A 25,146-nucleotide genomic window follows, 5' to 3' on the forward strand; every position below is an offset into this window, starting at 1 on the left:
CCTTGCAAACTGTCAAAGTATCTTATGGGAGGTAAGCATGGGAAGTAAAATGCCAATTGCTAGCATTACTGCTTGTCAAAGACTATCATAATGCCCTTCTTCCAATATAAAACTCGAACGGACTCAAGATTAGCTTTTTTATTGTGAATACAAAAGATGTCATCATAAATTCCCCTCTGAACATTTTTCTTTGAGGTTAAGCCTACCAAAGATATTCTAGGGAATATTTTCATGTCACATATAATTGATAGTTCACCTTGAAAACAGTATAATTTTTTGTTTTTAAATAACAGTTAACAAGATTGATAGTTTATTGTGCATTTGGGTTTTTTTCTTTTTTTGTTTTGCTTTGTGCTGATCTGGACCTTGAACTCAGGGTCTGGGCGCTGTCCATTAGCTTTTTGCTCAAGACTGGCACTCTACCACTTCTGGTTTATTGGGTGGTTAATTGGAAATAAGAGTCTCATAGCCTTTCCTTCCCAGACTGTCTTCAAAACATGATTCTCAAATCTCAGCCTCCTGAGTAGCTAGGATTATAGGCATAAGCCATCAGCACCTGCCTTCTGCCTTCTTTTGCTCCTGCCATTTTATATGAGTTCCTAACACCTCTTACTGGTTGCATTTGTACATGTCAACTTTAATGGATTTTTTTTCTTACCTTAGTTTCTTTCCATCATGTATTTTTATAAACAGCCTCAAATTCTTTCTTGGAATGAAACAGAATATCAATTAATGAATTAAGTGAAAGTCATTTTCTGAAAGCCAAGTAACCTTTTCACTTTGACCTGTACAAAGAACCTTTTGTTCTCTGGGGGTCAGCAGCAGCAAGGAATCTTTCCTGGAAAATGAAATCATTATCAAAGTGTTTTCAAACTTTATGACCCTGGTGCTAGAACACAGCTCCATAGCTAACTGTATTTCCTCTTAGCCCCTAAATAAAGCCACTTTTTTTTCATTAGTCAAAAAGCCAGCTTTTACACACTCTGCTAGCTAGCCAGTGCCTGGAGCTGCAGCCCCAGAGCCCCTTTCTATCCAGGGGAGGGCACAGAGCCCGAGGCTGGCACAAAGCCTAGCCCCCATGGTTGCTGCTGGGTATGTTTGAAACAGTATCACTTTTTCCCAAACAGTGACAAGATTCATAAGTTTGTTGGACAGTTGTCCTACCTGTATATAGTGAGGGTCACACACTGAACTAAGCTCAGTGTCCAGCAAGCAGGTGAAATCATTGTGGTGGGCATCAGTTCTGACTGGGTGTCCCACACAGCTACCACAAGTCCCCAAGTCCATAGTCAAAGTCACAGGAATGTTGCTTCCCATCCATAAATTTTGTTTGTCCCCAGGGTGTTCTTACACAGAGAAGCAGACACATTCCTCTATGTAAAGTAAGAGTGAGCATTCATAGATGCACACAACAGCACTTGAGGAGTCCCTAACGAAACATGCCATGTCCTATAGCATCCAACCTGAATCATCGCAGGTTAATAGGGTGAGCCCTCGCTGTTATCATAATGAAGGGCTTTTGTGTGGCAAAGGTCCAATTATGGTATAGGAAGAGGCCCTAGAGCCTTTGCCACCTTTGTTTTAGTAGGAAATGGGGTGGAGGGTGGAGGCAGAGACTGTGCTTACCAAGTGTCCCAGGAAAGCTTTACAAGCTAATATGGAAGTGGCTTTGAAAGACCAATGTGTGGAAACTCCACGAAGGGCAGAAAGTACCAGTGTCCCTAGAAATAGGAAGACTAGAACCTTTTTGGTGCAATCATCAAGGAACCTTGATGGATGACATCACCCCTACAGCCCTCAGACAGTGCATCTGTCAAAGCAAGATCCAAACTTTCCTTCGAGAGGGCTTCTAACATGCCTCAATAGGACCATGTATGCCAGGAGCATATTTCTGGTACATAGTCCTCAGTAACATGTACTTTTATCACTATCATCATTATTATTGGCACTATCATTGTGATTGTCATTACTTATAAAAATTATTTGAGTCACAACATGCTTGGGAACGAGAGAAGATACTGAAGAGACTGAGAGTATGATGCTGAATACTGGTGGGTAATGCACATTGTGTCCAATGCTGAGGAGTTCAAACTCAAGAAAGAGGAGAAAGTAGACTGCAATCGCCTCCATCCAATGGCTTTGGCACACAATAGTCCACATTCATTGACACAGCCACCTGGCTCTCTTGACAAATCCCTGGCTGAACATTTTCCAAAGGGGCCCAATTAAAAAAAAAACTCATTTTCTGTTTATTCTGAGAATAGTGGACTCTATTTGGCATCACTTTTCTGAGACCAAGAAGGAAATTTTTGAGGCTAAGGCCTGTGGCTTATGCCTATAATCCTAGCCACTCAATAAATCTGAACACCTCAGTTCAAAGCCCAGGTGACAAAGATCTCAAAACTCTAATCTCCAATTTATCAGCCATAAAAGCTCAACCCAGAGTCATGGCTCAAGTCATGGCTTAGCCAGGAGGAGGAGGGAGGAAGGAGGAGGGAGAAGAATGAGGAAGACCAAGAGGAAGGATCCTATCCAATCTGAAGTGATGCTGAAAAATGAGGGTTGAGGGGTACAGGGAGGGGCTATATTAAACAATCTCACTCATCTCCTGTGAGTGAGCACACAATCCACCAAATACTCCCCTTAACACTCTCATGCTTTAATTGACTGCTAATAACAGTTAACAAAGACACTGCTTTTCAAAACCTCACCTACCCTACCTTGCACCCACACAGTCTTGATCTTGTCTGAGTTACTCCTTTGTCAATGTCTTTGGGAAAACAATTTATGCTTTCTCGAACTCTCACTAACCATGTTTAAGGTATAAGGAGCTGGGCACTGGTGCCTCACATCTGTAATCCTAGCTACTCGAGAGGCTGAGACCTGAGGCTCACAGTTCAAAGCCAGCCCAAGCAGGAAAGTCAATAAGACTCTAATCTCCAATTCGTCCCCAGAAAACTAGAGAGGGTACAGTAGCTCAAAGTGGCAGAACACTAGCCTTGATCACAAAAGCTCAGGAACAGCACACAGGCCCTGAGTTCAAGCCACATTACCAACAAAAAAAAGGTATAAGGCTTTGTTTGCATGAGGAATTTAAAAATAGAAAAGAAATATAGATATACCCAAAATATAGACATACCCAATGCTTAATGCCCTAATCCCTTAGGAAAATCTATACACAAAACGTTCTGTTTTCCTCCTCTCCACCAAAAACAACTCACATCAGCTATTATCCAATGCCACTGGACTTAAAGCAAAAATGAGCTTGTGGGCAGAGCTGGTTCTCTGTTGACTTCTAAGACAGGGAGTAAAGAGCAAATGGGTGGCCATGGGTCTGTGTTGTTTTTGTGGAGACTAGAGACCTTGCTTTAACTTAAACTGCAGCTCTCATCCACACACACAGGTGCTAGTCTGGTGGAAAGAATATGTTTGATAGAAGAAAGAGTTTTCTATGTCCTGATCATGGCCTTGGCCTTGGGAGGGATTTCAGCGCTGTTGCAACTTATATCTTGGCGTTCATTGATTTTGTTCTGTGGGTACTTCATCACAGAGGGAAGAGTATCACAAATAAGACTTCCTGTTCCGAATAACACAATGGCTGCTGATAGTTCCAATTCACCAACGTCAGTATTGAATTACAACATTTTTCAGGATGCCTTTATATTTGCAATAAAGGGTGTTTTTTGTGTTTTTTTTTTAATCACATCACAATTGTTTTTAATGTCTTAGTTTGGGGATGGCTTTCTTTTCTTTTCTTTTCTTTCTTTAAGGGCTCTGAGTCTTGAGCTAAGGGCAGTTAATAGTGCCCAGGCCTGATTGGCCAACATCTGTTTCTTTATAAGAACCTTACTTGCCAAGTAGCTGGACAGCAATACCCATTTGGTATTCATGGGAAGTACTTGCTGAACAATAATGACAATAATTGCCTCTGATTCTTGTGTTTACAACACTGCCAAAGTATCATTAGGGCCTTATTTATAGATAATAATGCTTATTAATCACAAGTATTTGAATTTTGGAATGTATTAGATTAATATTCTTTTGAACCTCAGTTCTGTACTAATGCTGTGAAAGACATTTACTGAATGCAACTCGTTGGGAATGCTTATTTTGAGCTGCAAAATAATGTGTGTAATTTGCAGGTGAAAGATAAAGAAATTACATGGCTACCTTACGGTGGCCTCCATGGAAATCAACGGCCAACGTGGAGAATTAGGCCATACCTCTAAAATGAGAGAGAAAAGAAAGCCAAATAAATATCCTGATGGGTATTATTAGTGAGTTGGATTTTTGTTGTTTTTTGTTTTTTTTTTTTTAGAAAATCTTGTAAATACTTAGCTTGAGAGAAATTCCTGATAATAAGTCTATGATTTTGTTTTGCTTTAAATCTTCCATGGATGGCATCACTTTATTGAAAAGGGTCTGGGGTAAGGAATAATTAGCAATTCTATAACAATTTCACACTGTATAAGTTTCTGAAGGCTCAATTTAAAAAACGAAAAGAAAAAGCATTCAATGACTAATAGTTGTAGTCAGCAATAGTACAATCTTAGACGTTGAATATTTTTCTTGCATTTATTCACTAATCTCTATATGTTTAATGTCCATGTAAACAACTCTTAAATACATTAAGCATTTCTCTCTTTTTATGTGCACCTAGATATAGGAATTACTAAAAATTTCCCAAATTTATCACTCACAGTGTTTCAAGGTTCACCTAGTTTCTATTAGTATAAAAAATTTATACATATATATATAATATGATCAAGACATATATATAAAGAAATCAACCGCATTTTTGTCTTCTCTAGGTCACATTTTTACTTGCTCTTAGAGGAGTCAGACTTTATGTGTCAGAAGAATATTTCATTAGATGAATTCAAAATCAAGTGATAAAATTTTCTTTAAAAATGAGGAAGAAACCAAAGTTTACTAGTACAAAGCCTAAATTTCTCTTTTTTAAATAATATTTCCCACTACATATCTTTTTGAAACCTGCCTTTGATTAACGCTTGCCAATGTTCTTTAGCAAAATCCAAATTATGTTCAATCTCTTCCTAATCTTCCAAAGACAACTTTAAAATAGGCTCCAGGCCCACTTACCACCTACAACATTTTAACTTTGTCCTCTTTCTGACTGTCTCCACTTTGTCCCCTACAGAAAGTAAAGGGACCGTACTTCTCAGCTCACCAACTTTCACTAAACTAAAAAGCTCTTGAAGGTTTGTTCAGCAAATGTTTCTGAGTCAGATCGTATAAGGAGACTAAGCCCCTAATTCATTAAACGTAGAATGCTAACATTTTAATTCATTGCTAAATGTAAATAACTTTAGTGATCCCACTTGGACTATTTAATATTAATTTAAAGTATTTTATATTATGTGCATGTGTCTCCTCCTCTCAGGAGGCAAAGAAGAAGGTGAATAATTATCTAATAACTTCAATCACTGTCCTTAGCAAAGCCTGGCAAATCAGGCCCCTCAACTCCCCTGATTTAAATCTGAGGTAAATTTCTTCACCCAGACAATGACCTGAATGCAGGTTCCCTGGAGAAAAGGGGGTGGCTATCTCTATTAGCATTGGTAGAATGGGGAATCAAGCAATATATTGTCAAATCAGTCCATATCTTACAAGTTAATGATAGTTAAGATAGATTTTTTTTTCTCAGTAACTAAGAGGAAGGGAGAACAGGAATACCTGAATTACCCAAATAACAAATTCAATTCTCCAAGGATTTTTGCTTTAATAGACACTACCTGTTTCTCTCTTTTAGAAATGCTAGTACTTGGGTGAGAAATAATAATAGTAATAATAATAATTCTTTGAGCAAGCACAGATATTTCTTTGCACACCATATATTTGTTGCTAATCTTAAACCACTAGAGCTGAAGGTTTTACATCCCCTGGAGGTCTCTATGAGCCTTTCTAAATAGTCTAAGTGCTTACAGAGTTGGGGTAGGGATATAGGAAGGAAGAAAGGAAAAGAGAGAGGGAAGGAAGGAGGAAGGAAGGAAAAAAATAGATGAGACAGAGACAGATCGAAACAGAGGCAGGAAGGGTTAGGCCATGAAGTTGCATTTAAATCTGAAAGTACTGAAAAGATAATTCACTATGAAAAATGGTCTGACAGAATAGCTTAAATCCACCAACACCCCAGCAGTTTCCTAAGACCCAGTTGGATATGAAACTTGAGATCTGTCAACATTTTGTAGTTACCCTGATTTAATAAGCATTTTCCTTCTTTTCTTTAACTGCCAAATTTTTTAATGAAATTGAATCTTGGATGCCCAAATTCTGGGGAGTTTTTTATTTGCTATATTATAGTTTTGTCTGCTTTTAGCCCACATAATGCCAAAGTATTTATTCTTACAAATCTTTCTACGTATGTAATTTGAGCCTGGTAAACCAGACTTTTACCCACTTCCTTAATTAACATGACAGAAAAGATCCTTTTACAATTTTGCAGTGAATAACTCCTCAACTCAATTTTTGAATGAACACTGTACAGTTTAAAGTCATTTCATAAACTATATCTCTCCGTTATCACACCACAAAATCAGGTGGGAAACTTTCTTAAATAAAAAACTATTTCTGCAGTTAAACCCCTAACTAAAGAAAAGAAAATCCCCTTAGCAAGGAATAAGTTTTTGTAATTTAATTTTAACTTTCAATAATTTCCATCATTTTAGCTTTAAACTTTTTAAGTGATTAAGAAACAAACCTTAAAAAACAATTCAGCTAATTTGATTTTTATTTTTACAAGCTCATAGCTATAATGTAGATACTACTGGAGTGTCATGAGCCTTTTAAATACTCTCCCCAAATTAAATAATAATAAATTATACTAGGAAATCAATAGCATCCTGTCTATATATTTTTCTAAAAATAAATATATTCTTTCATAAACATAAAAAATAAGAGCAAATATGTTGAAAAATTAACTTATTATAGGAATGAGCTCCTGATCATACTTGAGAACACTTCAAAATTTTATCATTTTAGTTCCTCTTTTGCATTAGAACAAATAGCTTTTGAAAGGTAAATTCAGTTATAACATCTCTTAACATTTGTCAAGCACAAATGAGCATTTGGACCCTTGCCAATAAATGCCAATATATCCTTATATTAACTACAATCTTCATTTTAACACAAAAATGTCTAAGAATCCAAAGACACCGATACACTTTAAAAGAATCATATAAGAAACAGGTCACTCCATATTAATATGAATCATTTCAGGTATGAAATGTATGCTTTAAATTTGCTTTTGTAGTATGAATTACCACCAGACTAACAAAATGTATTTTAATACAAATAAATTTCCCTAAAAATAACTAAAAATGTTTTCTTTACAAAAGAATGGAATCCAATTGCTACTTCCCGGGCCTATGAAAAAGTTATGTTCTAAAACAATCGTATTTAATGTATGGGGGAGGGGAGGGGCAAAAAATCTGACTTTAAATAGAATATTTCTATTTTAAATGTCTTTTTAAAAAGTATGCTGCTGTTTAATTTCACACTAAACATTCAAGTTCATAGTACTTTTTAATAGAGTATGTTTAAAATAGTACCAGAAATCTATTTTTAATAACTTCTGTGATGTCATCTACAAAGAACACAATTCACACTTGAAAAGAAATTTTGAATATTCTTTCCGACGTGAATAAGATTCACATCCTCTTATTTTGAGACTATCTGTTATAAAATGTATTGTTAATCATAGAAGTTTGGTACATCGCACATGGGCATGTTCTATGCAAATGTATTCAGTTGTGGTATGTATATATTTTGTTATGTTATGTACATAAACATCTACCCTTGTGCATATGTATATTTACATCGTGTGTAAATATGTGTAGTATATTACCAAACTGTACTATACTTAAGGAGGAGGAGGAGCTACGAAGAAATGCCAGGCAATATTTTAGTTAACTGTTAACTGAGCACTGTTGTGTATGAAAGTAATTAAGTTGTATTTTGATTTTTGTTTTTTACAATCCCAAAGGTGGGTGTTGACAGACAATTATTTGTTGTTTTTCTAAAAGGCCAGTTTTAAAATATTATGTTAACATATGCTTTAAATAATTAAAAGTAAAACCACCCCCTTTACCTTGGCCTTCTCTTAGGAAGGCCTATGGGCAAACAGCCTGATAAATAATTCAAAGGAAAGCTAAACTTTGATTCTAAAAACAAAAGCTCATCTATTGAAACACTAACATTTTACCATTAACATTCTTTGTTAAAATGTAACTGCCTCTAATTTATCTTATGAAAAGGAGTGATTGAAATCTTGTGTCAAGATACTGTCTGCTGAGGGCCTCTTGGGGCAGCCAGAAAGTGTATGTCTATATTACTTAAAATATTTCTCCAGAACAAGAGATCTTACTAAGAATCTCAATCAAGAAAAAGCATCTAATATTAACTGATCCAAGAAACAAATATATGTCCAAGGTATGGGAAAGCCTCAGGTGTAAATGTTATGGCCATGAAAAGACAGACCAACAGTTGTTGGGGGTTTTTTGTTTTGTTTTGTGGTCATCACCTCCAGTCATCAAAGTTAGTATGGCAATTGGATTCCGTGAAGGAGAAAACAGTTAAGCCCTTTTTTCCCTGACTTTTTCTATCCTGTTTCCCCGTTGAAAAATAAACTGAGTGGGTCCCCAGGAAGGAGAAAACAGGGAGTCCCTAGTTAATGTTTTAAGAAGAAGGAATTTATTTGGGCCCAACTTTGTTTTTTTTTTTTTTCTACCAGTCTTAGTCTCCCCTCCCTCTTTCTCTGTCTCTCTGATATCTCTCTGAGAGATCACTGACATCTCCTGCTTTGTATGAAATTATAGATATCACAGATTGGAGAAAAGGGAGTATGATTTCAAAACTGAAAAAGTGTGGGTGTCTTTATTTCCCCCTACAATGTCCCATCACTAGAAAAGAGTAAGTTGAAATCTCACCATGGGACCACAGTTGGTCAGCTAAAGACTACATCCTACCCTCTCTCTTTTTTTCCCCCACAATAATAATAACAATAATAACAATAACAACCTCCTTGAGGCCAAGGCAGAAAACAAGCAGATGTCCACTCCCTAACGTGGCTTCCTGATGTGTGGAACCCAGTCCTAAGAGCAAGCTGAATAATGGAAATGTTCTCAGGGGGTAATTCTAGCTGACTCTGCCCCTCTCCGTTTTACCCTGGTCCTCCTGAGGCAGGGAGCCCCAAAACATCCCCGGGTCACAACCAAGATCTCTTTGGGAACCAAATAGAGAAAGGCAGAAGATGCACAAATAGAGAGCTGTAGGAAGAAGGGGTGTTGATAAGCTCTACGTCTGCAGGTTTAACTAGAAAGGACAGGCTAGTGCCAGGGCCTCTGCAGCTCCTCTTGCCCTGCGCTGTCCTGCCCTACCCTGCCCTGCGCGCGCTCTGCACTCGCGCGCGCACCGCACTCGCGCGCGCACACCGCTCCTTCCGCCAGACCACGAGTGAAACGTCCGCTCCGAGAGTCAGGCTCGTCTAGGTGAGACAGCCCCGCCCCGCCCTGCAAGGTGACAGCCCGGCTTTTCGCCGGCTGGGAACGCCGCGCAACGCAGCTGGCAGCAGCGACCGCTGCCCCGGGGACAGACTGGAGAAGGGGCGGGAGCGGAGCAGCCTACCAGGGACGTGAGAGGGTCTGGGGTGACGCCACCCTGGGTGACACTGCCTGGTTCTTACCCTCCCGCCCGGCCAGTCCAGCGTCTCGCACCACTCGCGTCACAAACTCCCCTGAAAGCCCGCAGGCGCCGCGTACCTGGAGCGGCGGCTGTGCTTGTGCGCGCCGAGCGGTAGGAGGGGGGTAAATTGGGGGGCGGGTGGCTTGGATTTGGCACCTTCGCGGCCCCTCGCGGCCGGAGCAGGAGCGCGTGCCCTCCCGGCGCCCACCTGCAGAGGGCGCAACGCGTTGGGCGCCCTGCGTGAGTCTTGCCAGCCTGACTCAGAGTAGGGGTCGAACCCCAAGGGGTTCCCCACCCCTCGCCTCTCCTATTGGGGGGGACGGAGGGAGGGGAAACTGAGGCTAGTGCTCACCAGAAGAGTCTGGCCGGCCGTTGTCAACGCTTGTCACCATCAAGGGCCGCGGGCGTCGCAATCCGATTTCCTATCCCTGGGGATGGAAGAGGCCTGGGGTGCCTGGGGGGGGATCTCTCTCCAGTTTGACTCCATTCTTACGGTGGGGTTGGGAGGGAGAGCGTTTCCTTTTTTTCTCTCCTGCAGAGCTGCACAAGGCATCGGAAAGTTTCCTACCACTTGAGGATGAAGTGCAAGTATTGCTTCCTGGTGGGGAAGAAAGGACCAGAAGTCTCTCAGGAGAACTTCGCTCTTGGCTTCCCCACTGGTCTCCCCAAACACAAACTCTTCCCCGGGCCAAGAGCAACGACCTGAGGCCACCTGGGAATGCACCCTGAGGATGCGAACTCAGTGGACCTTAGGACAAGAAGTAGGGATGGGGAGGGGGGGTTACCCGCACCCTCGCCTGGCACTCCCTACACACACAGATGGAGTGTTGCCCACCCTAAAACCCGATCACACGGGAAACTGAGGGCCATGTTCCCAGAGAAACAGAGCTCAAAACCTCACAGGCGCGCCCATAAGGACTTGGCCGGGCCTGGGGGTTCCTCAAGGACTGGCAGGGGCTTGGGGTCCGGAAACCTGATTTTGTGAACCTTGAACCCCACAGTGACCACGTCCCTTTCTCACTAAAGGAGATCCACTGACCTAGACCCAGCAGCCAAGCTAAGGCCAAAGATGTACAGATTTTGCCTTAAAACTCATAGCTTTTTTTAATCTCTCTCCGCCGCCTCTCCCTCTCCCCCCCCCCCAATCTCTCTCTTTTGGCAACGCAGATTACTTAAAGCGTTCCATTTCTCCGCGATCCAATTTTATCAGGATTTACTCTCATTTGTGTTCGGCTTCTCTAGGGAAATAATGCTTTGATTAATGTAATCCTGGCCCGGGATCCACCACATGCCCCTCGACCCTCTCCCAAGAGAAAGGGCCTGTTTGACAAACAATAACAGAGCAGCAACTCTTACAAGATGCCCACACCTTTAGGGGATGGCTTCGGAGAGGGCGACACTCGTTCACACGCCGCTAGCTAAATGTACTAGTAGGAGCAAGAGAGAGGATTGCGCACCAGCCGAACTTTCCAGAGGCAGGAGCCTGGGCTCTGAGGGGTAGGGGTTCTGCGGGAGCGTCTCCCCCCGCCCCGCGGGGTGCGCTCAGAGTTGCGTGCGTGCGCTGCGCGCTGGTCTCTGCTTGCTCCAGTGTCTACCTCTTTGTCCCCCACCACAGGCCTCCACCACCGAGAGCTGCGCGCTGCGGGGGTCAGCCTCCTCCGCCCAAGAGTCCGTCCATAGCGCCCACCCGTGGCCCCAAAGCCCCTCTGGAGAACAGATCTTAGGGGGTGACGAGAAGCCTTCACCTGTGATGGCCAGCCGCCGCCAAACCTAAGCCAGAAAGCCTAGAACGTGGGACCCAGTTCAACGTTTGTCTTCATCCATCCATCCATGCACCCATCCATTTCTGCATGCATACATACATACGATTTGAAAAAAAAAATCCGTGCACAGATGCACGGAGTGTTGTCCCTTGCCCTGGAGAGGGCCTGAGAACGCTCCCCCTATCCGGTCTCCCCTCCCACCAAGCCGGGTCCCCTCCCCAAGGGGAGAACAGCTCAATTACGAAAAGGAGCGTAGAGAAGAGGTCCCGGGCGCCCGCCGGTGCTGCTCGGGTCCCCATCCCTGTCACGCTGTCCCCACCCCCTCCGTCCTTAGCCCGGGGAGGGCGGGGACGCGGCTGGACGCGGGTTCTGCCCGGCTCCCACCGAACAAAGCCCACCGCGGGAGCCGGTGGCTGCGCGCACCGTGTTGGTGACAAAGGCGGCAGGCGGCGCCGAGCTGAAAGCCCCAGCTCCCTGGACCCAGTGAGAGGCAAACCCTGGAGATGGGTGCAATTTGCACCCGGTTTCTAGTGACCTGTGCGGATGACTCAGCATTCGAGGGTTCTTTTCCCCCACCCCTGTTTCTCTCTCTCCTATCTTTTTCTGTCTCCAGTTTCCTGTCCGCTTTTTTTTTCTTTCTTTCTCCACTTCACTCCTTTTATCTTCTTCTCACTTGGCCTTTTTTTTTACCTCGCGGTCCCTTTTTCTTGTACTTGAGGTGGTTGGGGGAGGGAGGGGAGAGACAATGCGAACTCGACTCCTGCAGGCCTTTCCGTGTTCTGAAAGACCTTGCTGGGCAGCATTTGGAGAGAGCGGGAGAGTAAAGGATCCTTGTAATTGTATTATGCAAACTGCGCTCTAAATAAAATAAATGTCGTTAGAATGCGACCTAAGGACGCCAAGCTTAGCCCCGAGGCTCCACATTTTACCACTGATTTGGAAAGAGTCCATTTCGGTGCCCAGAAATCACAGAAATGGGAGGGGGACAAAAAAGAGGTCCCTTCCGCTGTGGGATGGGAGCCCGGAGCGCTGGAGTCTCCAAGGAAAACCTTTCAAGGGGAACGTTCTTATACCTTAACTCTGAAAGGGAACCTCTGCTAGACACCTGGGGGGGGGGAATAAATCAGTTTTTTTATTATTATTTTAGGAAACTAAAAAACTGAAGTTTTACTTGATCGGTGTGTGTGTGTGTGTGTGTGTGTGTGTGTGTGTGTGTGTGTGTGTGATGCGAATAAAAAATAAAGGAAACACAGCCCATACCATTTGAATTATATGTATTCACTTTTGGAGATTATTTTTTTGCACTGGTTTGATACTAAACATTCTACATCTATCAAGTGCCACTCTAAGCTTGGGACCTTACCCCCCCCGGGGGGGGGCTTTATTAAGCTGGCTCTCTTTTTTAAAAAATGGGGGAGCACTCTAGGCAATACTGGACACTTAACTTTTAACTTGAGACTAATCAGCCTGAGCTGCAAGAAGCTACCTCGAATAAGGTCACTACAACCAAAATCTCGACCAGAAATTTTAGCCCTAAAAATTATGTTGCTGCAAACACCTAATATGAAGGTTTTATTTTTAAATGAGTAACAAGAACAATCTCTTCTGGTAGATACCCTGAGGCACTGGGTACAGTTGGCCCGGGGAAAGAACAGAGTCCTGAAGTGGGAATTTCAACATAGGGGAAGAATGAACTTCTAAGAGCATTATCTGGTAGAAAAGAACAGACTGACAGACTGCAGTCTGTACCCAGCTCCTCCGATAATAGCTAAGTTCAAATGTAAAAATAAAAAGTCTCTAATAGAAAAAGAAAAGAGGCATCCAAAGTGCAAGAATTGCTTTCTAACAGCATGCCACAGTGGCTCCCTTATCCACCTCAAGACTCCGGATTCCAACCCAGAGAGAAGGTATTGTAAAATAGATAGGAGTAGGGAGTGTTTGGTCCAAGAAGTGTGCTTCAGGTTCAATTTTAGAATGACTACAAGCTCAAAATAACCTAGCACCCCTTTATGAAAGCTGAGCTAATATTTCTGGGCTTTGTTCTTTAAAATGCACAAACACACAGACACAGACACAGACACACACACACACACACACACACACACACACACACACACACACACACGTTGACCTTGAAATATTTTTTCTAGCTGGGAGAGAATTCACTTTTTTTTTTTTAAATCAATGAATCAGCATCAGCATCACCAATATGGCTGTTCTAGTCACTGAGCCGGGCTCCCTGTTACCTAACCTACTACAGATCTGATTTTGAAGACCACTAATTTGGGAGTGAGCAGAGAGAATGATGGGGGGAAGACAGGAGAAGGAGCATTTCTGCTTCCCCAGCCATTGGTAGTGTTCATTATCAAACTTGTCAGGTGCACATTCACAGCTAGACTGGGCAAACAGTTGAAAATAGGTTCTTTCAAAAGTGCATACTTGATTACCAACTTACTTACTATGCCTTCTTAATTTATCTTCCACAATCTGAAATGCCCTGTAGTTTAAAGCTATTCTCTAAGTATCAGAATGAAAGCCTCTTACTTTAGAATGAGAAATGATGGAACATTTAGATTTAGTTATTCCTTCTACCTCATCTTTAAAAAAAAAAAAAGTTCTCTATTTCTTCTCCCTTTCTCCAGATCAGATAATCAGATATCAAAGTGATATGGAAAATGTAGGTGGAGAGGGAATAAAATTGAACCCACACTTCCAAACCCTTAGCAAGCCCAAAGAACAAGTGCTGCAGTACCCACACAATAAATTCTTTTCCCATCAAAAGCTACTTTTGCAGAGCCTTTCTCTTTGTATAGAACACATGGTATGGATGGCATGTTGAACATTTTCATGTGTAGATGCTAAGGGAAATTGTGCTTCCACTCTACAGCAGTACAGAGCACCTCATCATTCTCAAACAGAAGCAAATTAGTAAACACCCACTTTGTACATTTGACCCAGGTAATAGTCTTCATTTTCTCATTTGGCTTCTCATTTGGCAAAAGCAATTTCACTGTCTCCAACAATTGAAAAGTCTGTAGGTTTGTCTAGCAGTTTGGATCTTAGTTCATACTTAGCTTGATCATTTCCACTCCTCAAATCATGACAGAATGCTGAAGGATTTCCCTAGAATGTCCAGCGCTTCTCCAGTTAACTTGTTGCATTGCGTAGAATTCATATACTGTTTCTTTTACTACAGGTTAACTAAAAATGTAGAAATCAAGAGGACCGAGAATTTTTAACTTCCCTGATCTTTTTAAAGCACATTTGCACGAAAGGAAATTAAACAGCAACCTAGAACAATCATAGATCTCAGGAAGAATGATTCCTACATAGGCTTGCTCTAAGTATGTATAATGATCATGTCACCAGTGGTTTTGTAAAATATCCAAATTAATAGAAAAGTTCCCTTCTGTAAAAATATTTTTAAATGTTCTGGACAACCATGGGAATGCAAAATAAGCTAGAGGTAGAGCTTTGAGGCTGAACTATTTGTCCAATTCATGTGGATATCCCCTAGAATTCTTTTGTCTGAATTGTCCAGAGTGCTGAGAAAAAGCCACATTTGAGCTCAGATTACAGTTCCCTCTGTTCTGGTCCACTTTGTTTTATTAGCACAAAATCTGATAGTATATTTTCTGACTTCAAATGCAAAAGCTTGAGGATGAAAATCATAGAATTAAAGTGTCTGAGTGTGTCCCCTTTGCTTAGTCTATTTGCCTAATCTCAACCCTCCAAGATGAACTACTACTTCAATCCAATCCCTGACTTGCTAAAATTAGTTTCAAAGAAAACGTCTCACTACTGGACCCTGCTTGGCTGGGAGCTCAGCTGGAAAGAAATGGGTGGCGGGTTTCCCTGCAGCAGAGGAACAGCAAAGCTTTCGGAATCATGCCCTTTCCTGGCAGGTTCTTTGCCACATTTGCAGGTGCAGTAGGCCAGCTAACCGTGCAAGGCAGCTTCACACTTCCAGTCACTGCTGGCTTCTCTTTCTTAGTCACGCTCTCTAAATCTCCTTGGGAAAACTGTTCCAGAGAAACAAACTGACTGATGCCTCAAACCCCACCAGGATCTGCCCTTCACTATTTTAGGAAGATTTCCACATATCTTTTTTTTTTTTTCATGCTTTAACCACGATAAACTTTCTTCTTTCACAGAACTTAAAAATCTTTCAGGCAGAAACTTTGTGCTCTATTTAAAGGCTTCTGCAACTGGATTAAGTAATATTGGGCTAAAAGACAGATCTCTAACCATGGCTAGTTGGTATTGCCCTTTGAATATCAAGTCTTCCTTTTCAAGAGTAAATCCAAAGTCTTTCCGAAATCATCCCGAATAAAAGTAGCCACTCAATATCACCTGAACTAAAAGAGATCTTGGCCACTTGGATACATCTTTATTGCTTCGAGTTTTATTTAGAGGGCCAAATGTGTATCAAGTTGAAGAAAATCCATTATTTAACAGATAATACAGAATGCATTTTGTTTTCTTGACTCCCCCTCCTCCCCGGGGGGTGGGGAACACAACTGTAAAGATAGTGTCTTAAGTATCCTATTAGGTAACTGTGGTACTATTTTTTTTTAAGTATCCTTACTTTCACAACCCATTTCTAGGGAGATCTCTCTTTGCACTCTGTTTCTTTCCTGAACCATTTCACAGACGGGGAGGAGGGAGGGGGAGGGAATAGGGGAGTCATTGTCCTCATATTTTAAAAACTCTGTGTTATGCTGTGCATCCACGACTCGTGAATATGCATAGAAAGGTAGAGGTGTTTGTTCCTTTGGCAAGTTTGGAAGAGCAGATTTGCTTTTGAACCGGCTACATTTTACTCAGCACTAGCTACAATGACTCAGTGCGCCCCCTGCTGACTAGCTCATGGTGCTACTCCTGAGTAAAGTTTATTTTGTTCAGTAAACCGTGTCATATAAAATTAACAACAACCAATAAAATTAGCTTATATGTTTCAACTGTAAAAGTCCAAAACAAAATAAAGCTAGTTTTAGTGGCACTAGAAATCTCTAGTTTGGCTTCTTCTCTTTGGCTGAATCAAGGTCCTTTTATCTAAAGCCCAGTGCACAAACATATAGCTTAATGTGACTAGTGTTCTTCCTTTTATTTCTTTCTCTATGGCAACCAATATGCTCTGCTCAGAAATGTTCCCCATCAAGGAAACAAATGATCTTCAGGGAGCAGCTCTATATGGCATCTGGTCCAACGGAGCACACAGAGTTAACCTCAGTCAAATGCAATGCTGCCAAGCACATAAACAAGGAGTGGAAAACTGGCGAATCTTTGCCCCCCCCCCTCCCCGGCCGAAACCTCTTCCTCCCTTGTTACAAACCATTTCATTGATTTGGCATCAACTGTTTCCAAATAAATTACCAACTCGAAATTGCAAGGTGTACAAAAGTGTAATAAAATTCCAGCCGTTTGCTTCCCCCACCCCACCCCCAACACCCCAGACACAGTTTCCTTTACAAGAACAAGACTAAAAATAAAAATAAAAACAAAAGCTTTTTTAAAATCATCTCTGGCCTATTTCACTAAGGCAAGACGTTCACAACAACCTGGACATGGTCAAGCTATTTCCTTCTGCCAAATTTCTGCCATTACTGCTTGTAGTAAGTGTACCCTCAATTTTGACAAAAAAAAAAAAAAACCAAAGTGATAAGGAAGGGGGGCACACAGGGCTGTCAAAAAAAAAAAAAGACACTGTAAAATGTAGTTTTCAATGCTGAAGCTCCAGCCTCCTTTGGGGATAAAGTACAGAGATGTCCTGGTTAGTTTTGATTGATCACCCTTTTCCTGATAAGCTTTCACTACTGAGCTGGGAGGCTGCACCTCAACCTCTTGCTCCCAGACACAGCATTAACCAGAGGTGCATTGACTTCCTGCCTCTTCTCCCCCATTGCTTCCTCCTTCACCAGCTCTTTGCCCTCCCTTCCCCGGCCCCCCTCCTTACCCCATCCCCTTGCTCCGATCCGGTGAGCCCCCCTCCAATCCCACAGGCTCCCCACAGCTCTGTACCTTCCTACTAGCTACAGAAGGGGCTTCTTCCCCTCTAGTTTTCATTCCCTAAGAAAATAAGAAGTATTTATATACTGTAGTAATCACTTCTTTTTCCAAGGCTTTCCCCCCTCATGATCAACAATTAAAATTAATAGCATTCTATGCCTCTCCCCCCACCCCCTCAAGAGTAAAGAACCTTGCAGTGTGTGTATCTTTGGAATGAGTCCATCTTTTATGTAATATTTTAGCAGGGTTGGACTTTTTATGCTCCCCCTCCAACACACTTCGCTTTCCTTCTTTCAGGCAGTTCCTCTGTGAACCCTCTCGTCCCAAGCAATGAAAATAAGCTCCCAAACCTACAAGTACATAAATAAATACACCAGAAAGGAAGGAGAGGATGAAAGAGAAAGCAGGGAAAGAAAATGAAAAACACTTACCGAGCAAACTTCCAAGGTTATGTTTTTAAATAAAAGGAGATGTTTATTTTTTAAAAAATAAAATAAAATAAGGTGCCTAGGGTGTGGAGAAGAAGGTATATTCTCAATTCTCCAGAACCGGTGCATCCTTAGCCTCTCCTCACACTGACTCCTGTAAGCCCAGCTCTCACTAGTCTATTATTTTCACCAAAATATATGAAAATGTATGCAAATGAAAATCAGCACTAACTGTTCTCCCCTTGTTATATACTTTGGATTTTTTTTTCCCAGACAAAACAATCACACTCCTCGAAGGGAGGGGGTGGATAAGGGAGGGCGGGGGTAAGGGAGGCTGGGGAGCGATTCGAGAACTAAGTACGTGGAAAGGGGGGAGGTAGAAGGGGCCAGACCTCGGAACAGAAGTGCATTTCTGTTATCGAGGAGCACAGCGTTTTGGGGAGGCTTCCCATAAGCGCAAGCGCAAGCGCAAGCGCGCGCATACACACACACACACACACACACACACACATACACACACACACACACACACACACACACGGCTTGCAAAGAAAGAAAGAAAGTGGATCTGTTTGCAAAGGCGCTATCACGTTTCATCGGGCCACCTGAGACTGCTTTTGAAAGCGTGTACTGTGAAATTCATAGCAGTAATTTAGACAAAATCCTCACTGTATATTAATGAAAGGCGGCCCCATGGCTCTGTTCCTATCCTCCCCATTCAGTGTAAACAAAACCACGAGACTCTCGGTTTTTGAGCCGGATCCAAGCAAAATCGGCAGGAAAGGAAAACACGGGGTGTTGGCACCGACTATTCAAACGTCTGCACCTGGAGATCTCAGATTTATTCAATGAAATCTGTGTTCTATTTTATATATATACATATCCTCATACATAAATATAAAAAGGAGGCTTTGGGGAACGTGGAGGGAAGAAATTCGTTCTGTTTGGGGATTGGTTATCGCTGTCTTTTAGATCTACTCCTTGGCCAAAAAAAAAAAAAAAAATGCTTTTCTGCAACCTACCTACGATGGTATCTTTCACCGGCAAGCAGGAGCTGGACGAGATCCTATATAAATTCTACGCTTCTCGTGCTAATCTTAAGACCGCATAGAGGCTGCGTACTAATAATTCTGGAATCCAGAGCTCAGGCAGTGAGTTCCACTAACTGCACTGGACACAGGAACCTTGCCTCGGGAGAGGAGAAGAGCAGGCCCGTTTACTTTATAACCGAGGCACCCCGACCGTCCTACCACTACACCCTACATCCCGGGCCGCCGTTCAGGACTGGGGACTTAGTGGAGTCTCTACGGCCCCGCGCACCCGCAGCTGGGAGCGTGGGGTGCATGCACACGCACACTCATTAGAAACCATGTATTTATTGAATGTCCGAATTGGGTTAGTTCATTGGAAATCCCCGAGGAGGGTTCAATTTGCTCTTGTTTTCGTTGCCACTTTCTCCTTTTTCTTGGTTCGCTGAGGTTCCTCTGTGCAGCGTTTCCGCTTGGCCGCGTCCCCCCCCCCTTTCCACCCTACTCCACCCCACCCCCGCTTCTCCCGCCTACCCAGCACACTCCCCCTCCCGGCCCCCTTAACTCTTTCAGCAGCCGGATAGGGGCTGAGGAAGCGTTTGTAGCTGCCAGTCCTATCCACCATGCAAAATCCATCAGAGATAGAAAAGAAAGGGGGAGTGGAAATCACCCATTTCCAAGAAAGCGAGCAAGCAAAACACCACCGCTAACAACAATCACACTGAAATCACACACACACACACACACACACACACGGTGGAGAGCGAGGTTAGTGCACCCCAGTTGTGTGGACCACTCGGGCTGGATTCCAATGGGAATCCTAGAGGAATCAGGGGCGAATACACTTACGATGAATGTATGGGGGAAGGTCGGACTGATTGCTTTTCAAATACGTGGCGAGGCTCCGCTGACCAGCACCCTCCGAACTCACAAGGGCACGCACGCTACTTGCATGAATCCCAGAGGAGGGTGGGAAGAAGGGAAGGGAGGGAGCACCGGAGAGGGAGAAGGGGGGAGAGGGAGAAGGGGGTGGGGAGAGCGAGTCGCGGCCGAGAGCCGTCCGTCTCGCACGCGCCGGCACCGCGCAGGTCCTGGGCTTGCGGGTTTCCCAGATGATGGCACCCGAGAACTTAAACAAAGAGGGCTGCCGCCGGCGCGCCGCGGCTGCAGAAAGTTGCGGTGGCGGATTTCCAAGGATCGCGGCCACCTGAGTTCCCGGCGAGGCGACCTCCCCTTCACCCCCACCGAGAGGGAGATGGGGGCCGGCGCGTGCAGAGGAGAGGAAACTTTGAAAACCCACTGGGGACACATCTGTCTATAGGTATTAGCTTGAATGGTGCATCTGTGACGCGCGCTTTACAAAATCTCCGGCGAGGGGGTGGTGGGGTCCGGGTGCAGCACAGGGCGGGGTGGCTCGGTTGCTATTTTTCTTTCTCCCTCTCCCCCACCCCCACCCCTTCGTTTTCCTCCCAATCGCTCCCCCCCCTCCTCTTCTTCGTCCCCTCCCTCTCTTTTTCGCTCTCCTTTCTTCCTCCCCTCCCAGAATTATCCCGAACGCCCGGAGCCGGCGAGGGAACGCCAACGTTTGGGCCGGACACTAAGAGTTAAGATGTGGCGGAGGGGACGGGAGGGGGTTGGCGGGGAGGGGAAAGAGGCGATGGGGAGGGAGCAAGGGAGGGGGGGCAACAGATTTCCAGCTTCTACGACGCTCTGCCTAAATTAAAAAGCAACCAATCGGAACGGCCGGAAGGGGGGCCGCGCGTCCTGAGCCAGTCATTCCGGGCCTGCCAATCACCCAGCAGGTAGCCAATCAGCGGGAGCCCTGGTGCTCGACTTCCTTGTATTTGGGAAAGTGTGGTGGTGGGTGCGCGCTTGCGGCGGAGGGTAAACATTCGACAGTCCCTGCTCTGAGAGGGAGGGACAGAGAGCGAACTGTCAGATCGCGGAGCGAGTGCGGGCGCCCGAGAGAGGAAGAGAGAGAGAGAGAGAGGGAGGGAGAGAGGGAGAGAGAAAGTGAGAGAGAGAGAGAGAGAGAGAGAGAGAGCGAACCAGGGCGCAGAGCGAGGCAACTCTGCTCCGGCTTGGCCAGCTCCAGCCGCCCGCCGTCGGTGCACTCTGAGAGCAGTGGAACGTGCCCCACTGGAGTTGGTCTGTGTATCAAGGATCCCCTATATGCACACACACACCTCAACCTCTACCAATGCACTCTTCTTCCTCCTCCTTCTCCAGACAACTGCTGGGAAAAAAATAAAACACCAACAACCCCAACCGTCAGCAGCAAGGTAACAGAGCAATTCGACATCATTTTTGCCTGTTCCTTTTTTTTTTCTTCCTTCCTTGTTATATTTGTTTCCTAATTTCTGCCCAAAAGGAAAGATGTCGCATCAGACTGTGCGTGTCGCGAGGAGAATGCACAAGGACGCTTGTTTCAGAGGCCATCCAGAGCTCTGGCAATAGCAACTTCAGAGAAATGCACGATCGCAAGAAGTTTTCGTAGGACAGAACAAAACTTGCTAAGAGAGGACCGGAGGGGGAGAGCCGGAGCCCGTCGCCCCTCTGCTGCTCCGCACGCGCGAGCAGCCCGCCTCACCACGCCTTCCAGGACGAAAAAAGTTTTAACTACTCCGAGGAGGAACGAGTGAAAAGTGTTGGCGAGGAGGAGAAGAGTTCGCAGCCGGGAAGGAGCGCGGCGGGGCCGGACACCGGCCGTCTTTACTTTGGCTCAGGAAGGAGGGGACACCTTCTTTCTTTGTTGTTTCCCCGAGAAAACCTTCACTTAGCAGGTGGACTCCGCGCGCCCCGGGAAAGCGCCCCGAGAGCCCGTCCCGCCCCGCCCGGCGAGCCCCGCTGGAGCTAGCCGCGAGCGCCGGGGCCGGGGGGCGGCCACGACCCCCCCTGCGAGGGCTGGCCACGGAGCCCGCCCCGACCAGCGAGCCCCCCTCCCCACAGCACTGCTCCTGCGGTTGCTGCTGCCGTTGCTGCTGCTGACCAAGGCCGGCCGGCGACCCCCGCGCCCTGCCGAGCGGCCTTGCAGCTGCAGCCCGGGGCCGCGGCGGCGGCGGCGGCGGCGGCGGCGGGGGCGGAGGCGGCGGAGGCGGCGGCGGAGGCGGCGGCGAAGGCGGCGGGGGCCCCGGGCAGGGGAGGGGCAGGAGGAGGGGGGAGAGGAGGCGGGAGGCGGGGGGGCGCGGCGGCGGCGGCGGCGGCGGCGGCCGCGGCTGCTGCTGCGGCGGCGGCGGTGGTGGCGGCGGTGGGGTGGCGGGAGCGGAGCGGCATGGCCACGGCGGCTTCTAACCCCTACCTGCCGGGGAACAGCCTGCTCGCGGCCGGCTCCATTGTGCACTCGGACGCGGCGGGGGCCGGCGGCGGCGGCGGCGGAGGCGGCGGCGGCGGCGGCGGCGGCGGTGCAGGGGGCGGCGGCGGTGGCATGCAGCCCGGTAGCGCCGCCGTCACCTCCGGCGCCTACCGGGGGGATCCATCCTCCGTGAAGATGGTCCAGAGCGACTTCATGCAGGGGGCCATGGCCGCCAGCAACGGCGGCCATATGCTGAGCCACGCGCACCAGTGGGTCACGGCCCTGCCCCACGCCGCCGCCGCCGCCGCCGCCGCCGCTGCCGCCGCCGTGGAGGCGAGCTCGCCGTGGTCGGGCAGCGCGGTGGGCATGGCTGGCAGCCCCCAGCAGCCGCCGCAGCCGCCGCCGCCGCCGCCGCAGGGCCCCGACGTGAAGGGGGGCGCCGGGCGCGACGATCTGCACGCCGGCACCGCGCTGCACCACCGGGGGCCGCCGCACCTGGGACCCCCGCCGCCGCCCCCGCATCAGGGCCACCCCGGGGGCTGGGGGGCCGCCGCCGCCGCTGCCGCCGCCGCCGCCGCCGCCGCTGCCGCCGCGCACCTCCCGTCCATGGCCGGGGGCCAGCAGCCGCCGCCGCAGAGTCTGCTCTACTCGCAGCCCGGGGGCTTCACGGTGAACGGCATGCTGAGCGCGCCCCCCGGGCCCGGCGGCGGCGGTGGCGGCGCGGGCGGCGGCGCCCAGAGCCTGGTGCACCCGGGGCTGGTGCGCGGGGACACCCCCGAGCTAGCCGAGCACCATCACCATCACCATCACCACGCGCACCCGCACCCGCCGCACCCGCACCACGCGCAGGGACCGCCGCACCACGGTGGCGGCGCGGGGCCGGGACTCAACAACCACGATCCGCACTCGGACGAGGACACGCCGACGTCCGACGACCTGGAGCAGTTCGCCAAGCAGTTCAAGCAGCGGCGCATCAAGCTGGGCTTCACGCAGGCCGACGTGGGGCTGGCGCTGGGCACGCTGTACGGCAACGTGTTCTCGCAGACCACCATCTGCCGCTTCGAGGCCCTGCAGCTGAGCTTCAAGAACATGTGCAAGCTCAAGCCGCTGCTGAACAAGTGGCTGGAGGAGGCGGACTCGAGCACCGGCAGCCCCACGAGCATCGACAAGATCGCGGCCCAGGGCCGCAAGCGCAAGAAGCGGACCTCAATCGAGGTGAGCGTCAAGGGCGCGCTCGAGAGCCACTTCCTCAAGTGCCCCAAGCCCTCGGCGCAGGAGATCACCAACCTGGCCGACAGCCTACAACTCGAGAAAGAAGTCGTGCGGGTTTGGTTCTGCAACCGGCGCCAAAAGGAGAAGCGGATGACGCCACCGGGGATCCAGCAGCAGACGCCCGACGACGTCTACTCGCAGGTGGGCACCGTGAGCGCCGACACGCCGCCGCCACACCACGGGCTGCAGACAAGTGTGCAGTGAAGGCCAGGGGCGCGCGAAGAGGGCCGCCGCCGCCTCCGAAGCCTCGGTCAGCACCGCCGCCGTCCCTGCCGCCGCTGCCGCCGCCACCCAGCCGCCGCCGCCCAGCCGCCGCTGCCGCCCGCCGCCGCCGCCGCTGCAGCGCAGACCCGGCCACCTGGGCTGCACCCGGCCCGAGCCCGGGCTCATCCACCGCCTCCCCCTCCGCCCAAACACAGGCGTGCCGGCGCGCACGCCCTTGGAGGAAAAGACGATCGATTGAGAGATGGACCGAGGAGACTGGTTTATTTTTTATTTTTGAAGTTCAAGGAAGGAGGGACCAAACCAGAAAATTTAAAGCATAATACATACCCAGACTGTTTTATATACTTGTATAACAAACAACCAGAGCGCAAAAGGGGACAACCGTGAGATCTCGTTTATACTGTGGTGGTGTGTTGTTTTTGTATCTGAAGAAGGGTGGATACCCGACACACCAAAACTGCACTGAGGTGTTTCCCACGCTGAGGTGGCAGTGGTGGACAGCACCTGCCTCTTCCTCCTCTCCTCTGAAACAAAACAAACCGGAGGAGAGAGGAGAGAAAGACACCCCCCCCACACACACACCCCTTTCCTCCCAGTTCTTCCAAAAGGGCTGCCTAAAAGAGATCCACGGAAACTTTCTTTCCTGGGAGCGACCTGGAAGAAATCAGAGGCACCAGGTTTCATGGAGTCTGACTGTGTGCTCCTGAACCCTGTTTCTTTTTTTCTTGGCCATATTAAAATCATTTGGGAACAAATCAACTTGGAAATGAGAAGAAGAGGAGAGAAAAGTCTCCTGGAGAAAAAAAAAATTCACAGCTTCTGATATTAATGGACTGAATAGCAAAGCCAAAAGAAAGCATCCTCCAAATCACCTTGGAAATAAAACCGTCGTGCAAGAGCCGAGGATGGGCGAGGGAGAGGGAGACGTCCAGAGGATGGGCGAGTGGCGAGAGGCCTGGCCAGTCTACGCGCGAGCGCAGCTGTGTTGCCAGGGAGCTGAGTAAGGGCCTAGCCTTCCCTGCCTCCTAGCGAAGGCCCGCGCCCGGCCACCGACCCGGGCTTCACCGGCTACCGCTCACTCGCTCAGGGTGAACCTTGCCTAAAGATTCCACCGCTAATATTTTTTTTATTAATATTTTTTATTTTTTATTTCTGGACTGACTCAGATAAAAAGGGATTTAAGAGAGACTAAAGCACCAGCCGCTGCACTTCTGTGGACTTCAGTCCTCAATCCGTTGCCAACTTTGATTGAATGGGTGCTGTGGATGTGATTATATAATACTGCCATTTCCAAGCAGTGTTTTTGGTAGGTTTTAATAAACAGACTTTTCGAAAAGACGGCAATATAGAATTGTTAGATCCGTTGTTGATCTAAAAATATTTGCTTTATATTTTCATTAAATGACTTCTTTTAATATTTTATTCAG

At 47.0% G+C, this 25,146-nt stretch overlaps 1 protein-coding gene and 1 long non-coding RNA gene across 3 annotated transcripts in view; one reads left to right on the top strand and one right to left on the bottom strand.

Moving 5' to 3' along the window:
* Window positions 1–20,038, bottom strand: part of LOC138804331 (uncharacterized) — a 46,482-nt gene extending 26,444 nt beyond the window's left edge. Inside the window, exon 1 of one of the 2 annotated variants that reach the window (XR_011365222.1) lies at window positions 19,780–20,038. This is a non-coding gene — a long non-coding RNA (uncharacterized lncRNA). Of the gene's footprint in view, window positions 1–17,905; window positions 18,051–19,779 lie in introns of those variants that run through there. The other variant, XR_011365221.1, reaches the window with a different exon arrangement.
* Window positions 20,039–22,163: 2,125 nt separating this feature from the next.
* On the top strand, window positions 22,164–23,794 carry Pou3f3 (POU class 3 homeobox 3). The gene has a single exon (XM_069988614.1). The coding sequence runs from the start codon at window positions 22,202–22,204 to the stop codon at window positions 23,696–23,698; it is 1,497 nt and encodes a 498-aa protein (XP_069844715.1). The 5' UTR covers window positions 22,164–22,201; the 3' UTR covers window positions 23,699–23,794.
* The last annotated feature ends 1,352 nt before the right edge of the window (window positions 23,795–25,146 follow it).

This window comes from Dipodomys merriami, unplaced genomic scaffold, assembly GCF_024711535.1.
Source record: "Dipodomys merriami isolate MVZ:Mamm:240054 unplaced genomic scaffold, mDipMer1.0.p SCAF_36, whole genome shotgun sequence".
NCBI classification, from domain to species: Eukaryota; Metazoa; Chordata; class Mammalia; order Rodentia; family Heteromyidae; genus Dipodomys; species Dipodomys merriami.

Coding starts and splice junctions, on each gene's coding strand:
- Pou3f3 (XM_069988614.1), top strand. CDS start 22,202: ATGGCCACGGCGGCTTCTAACCCCTACCTGCCGGGGAACAGCCTGCTC.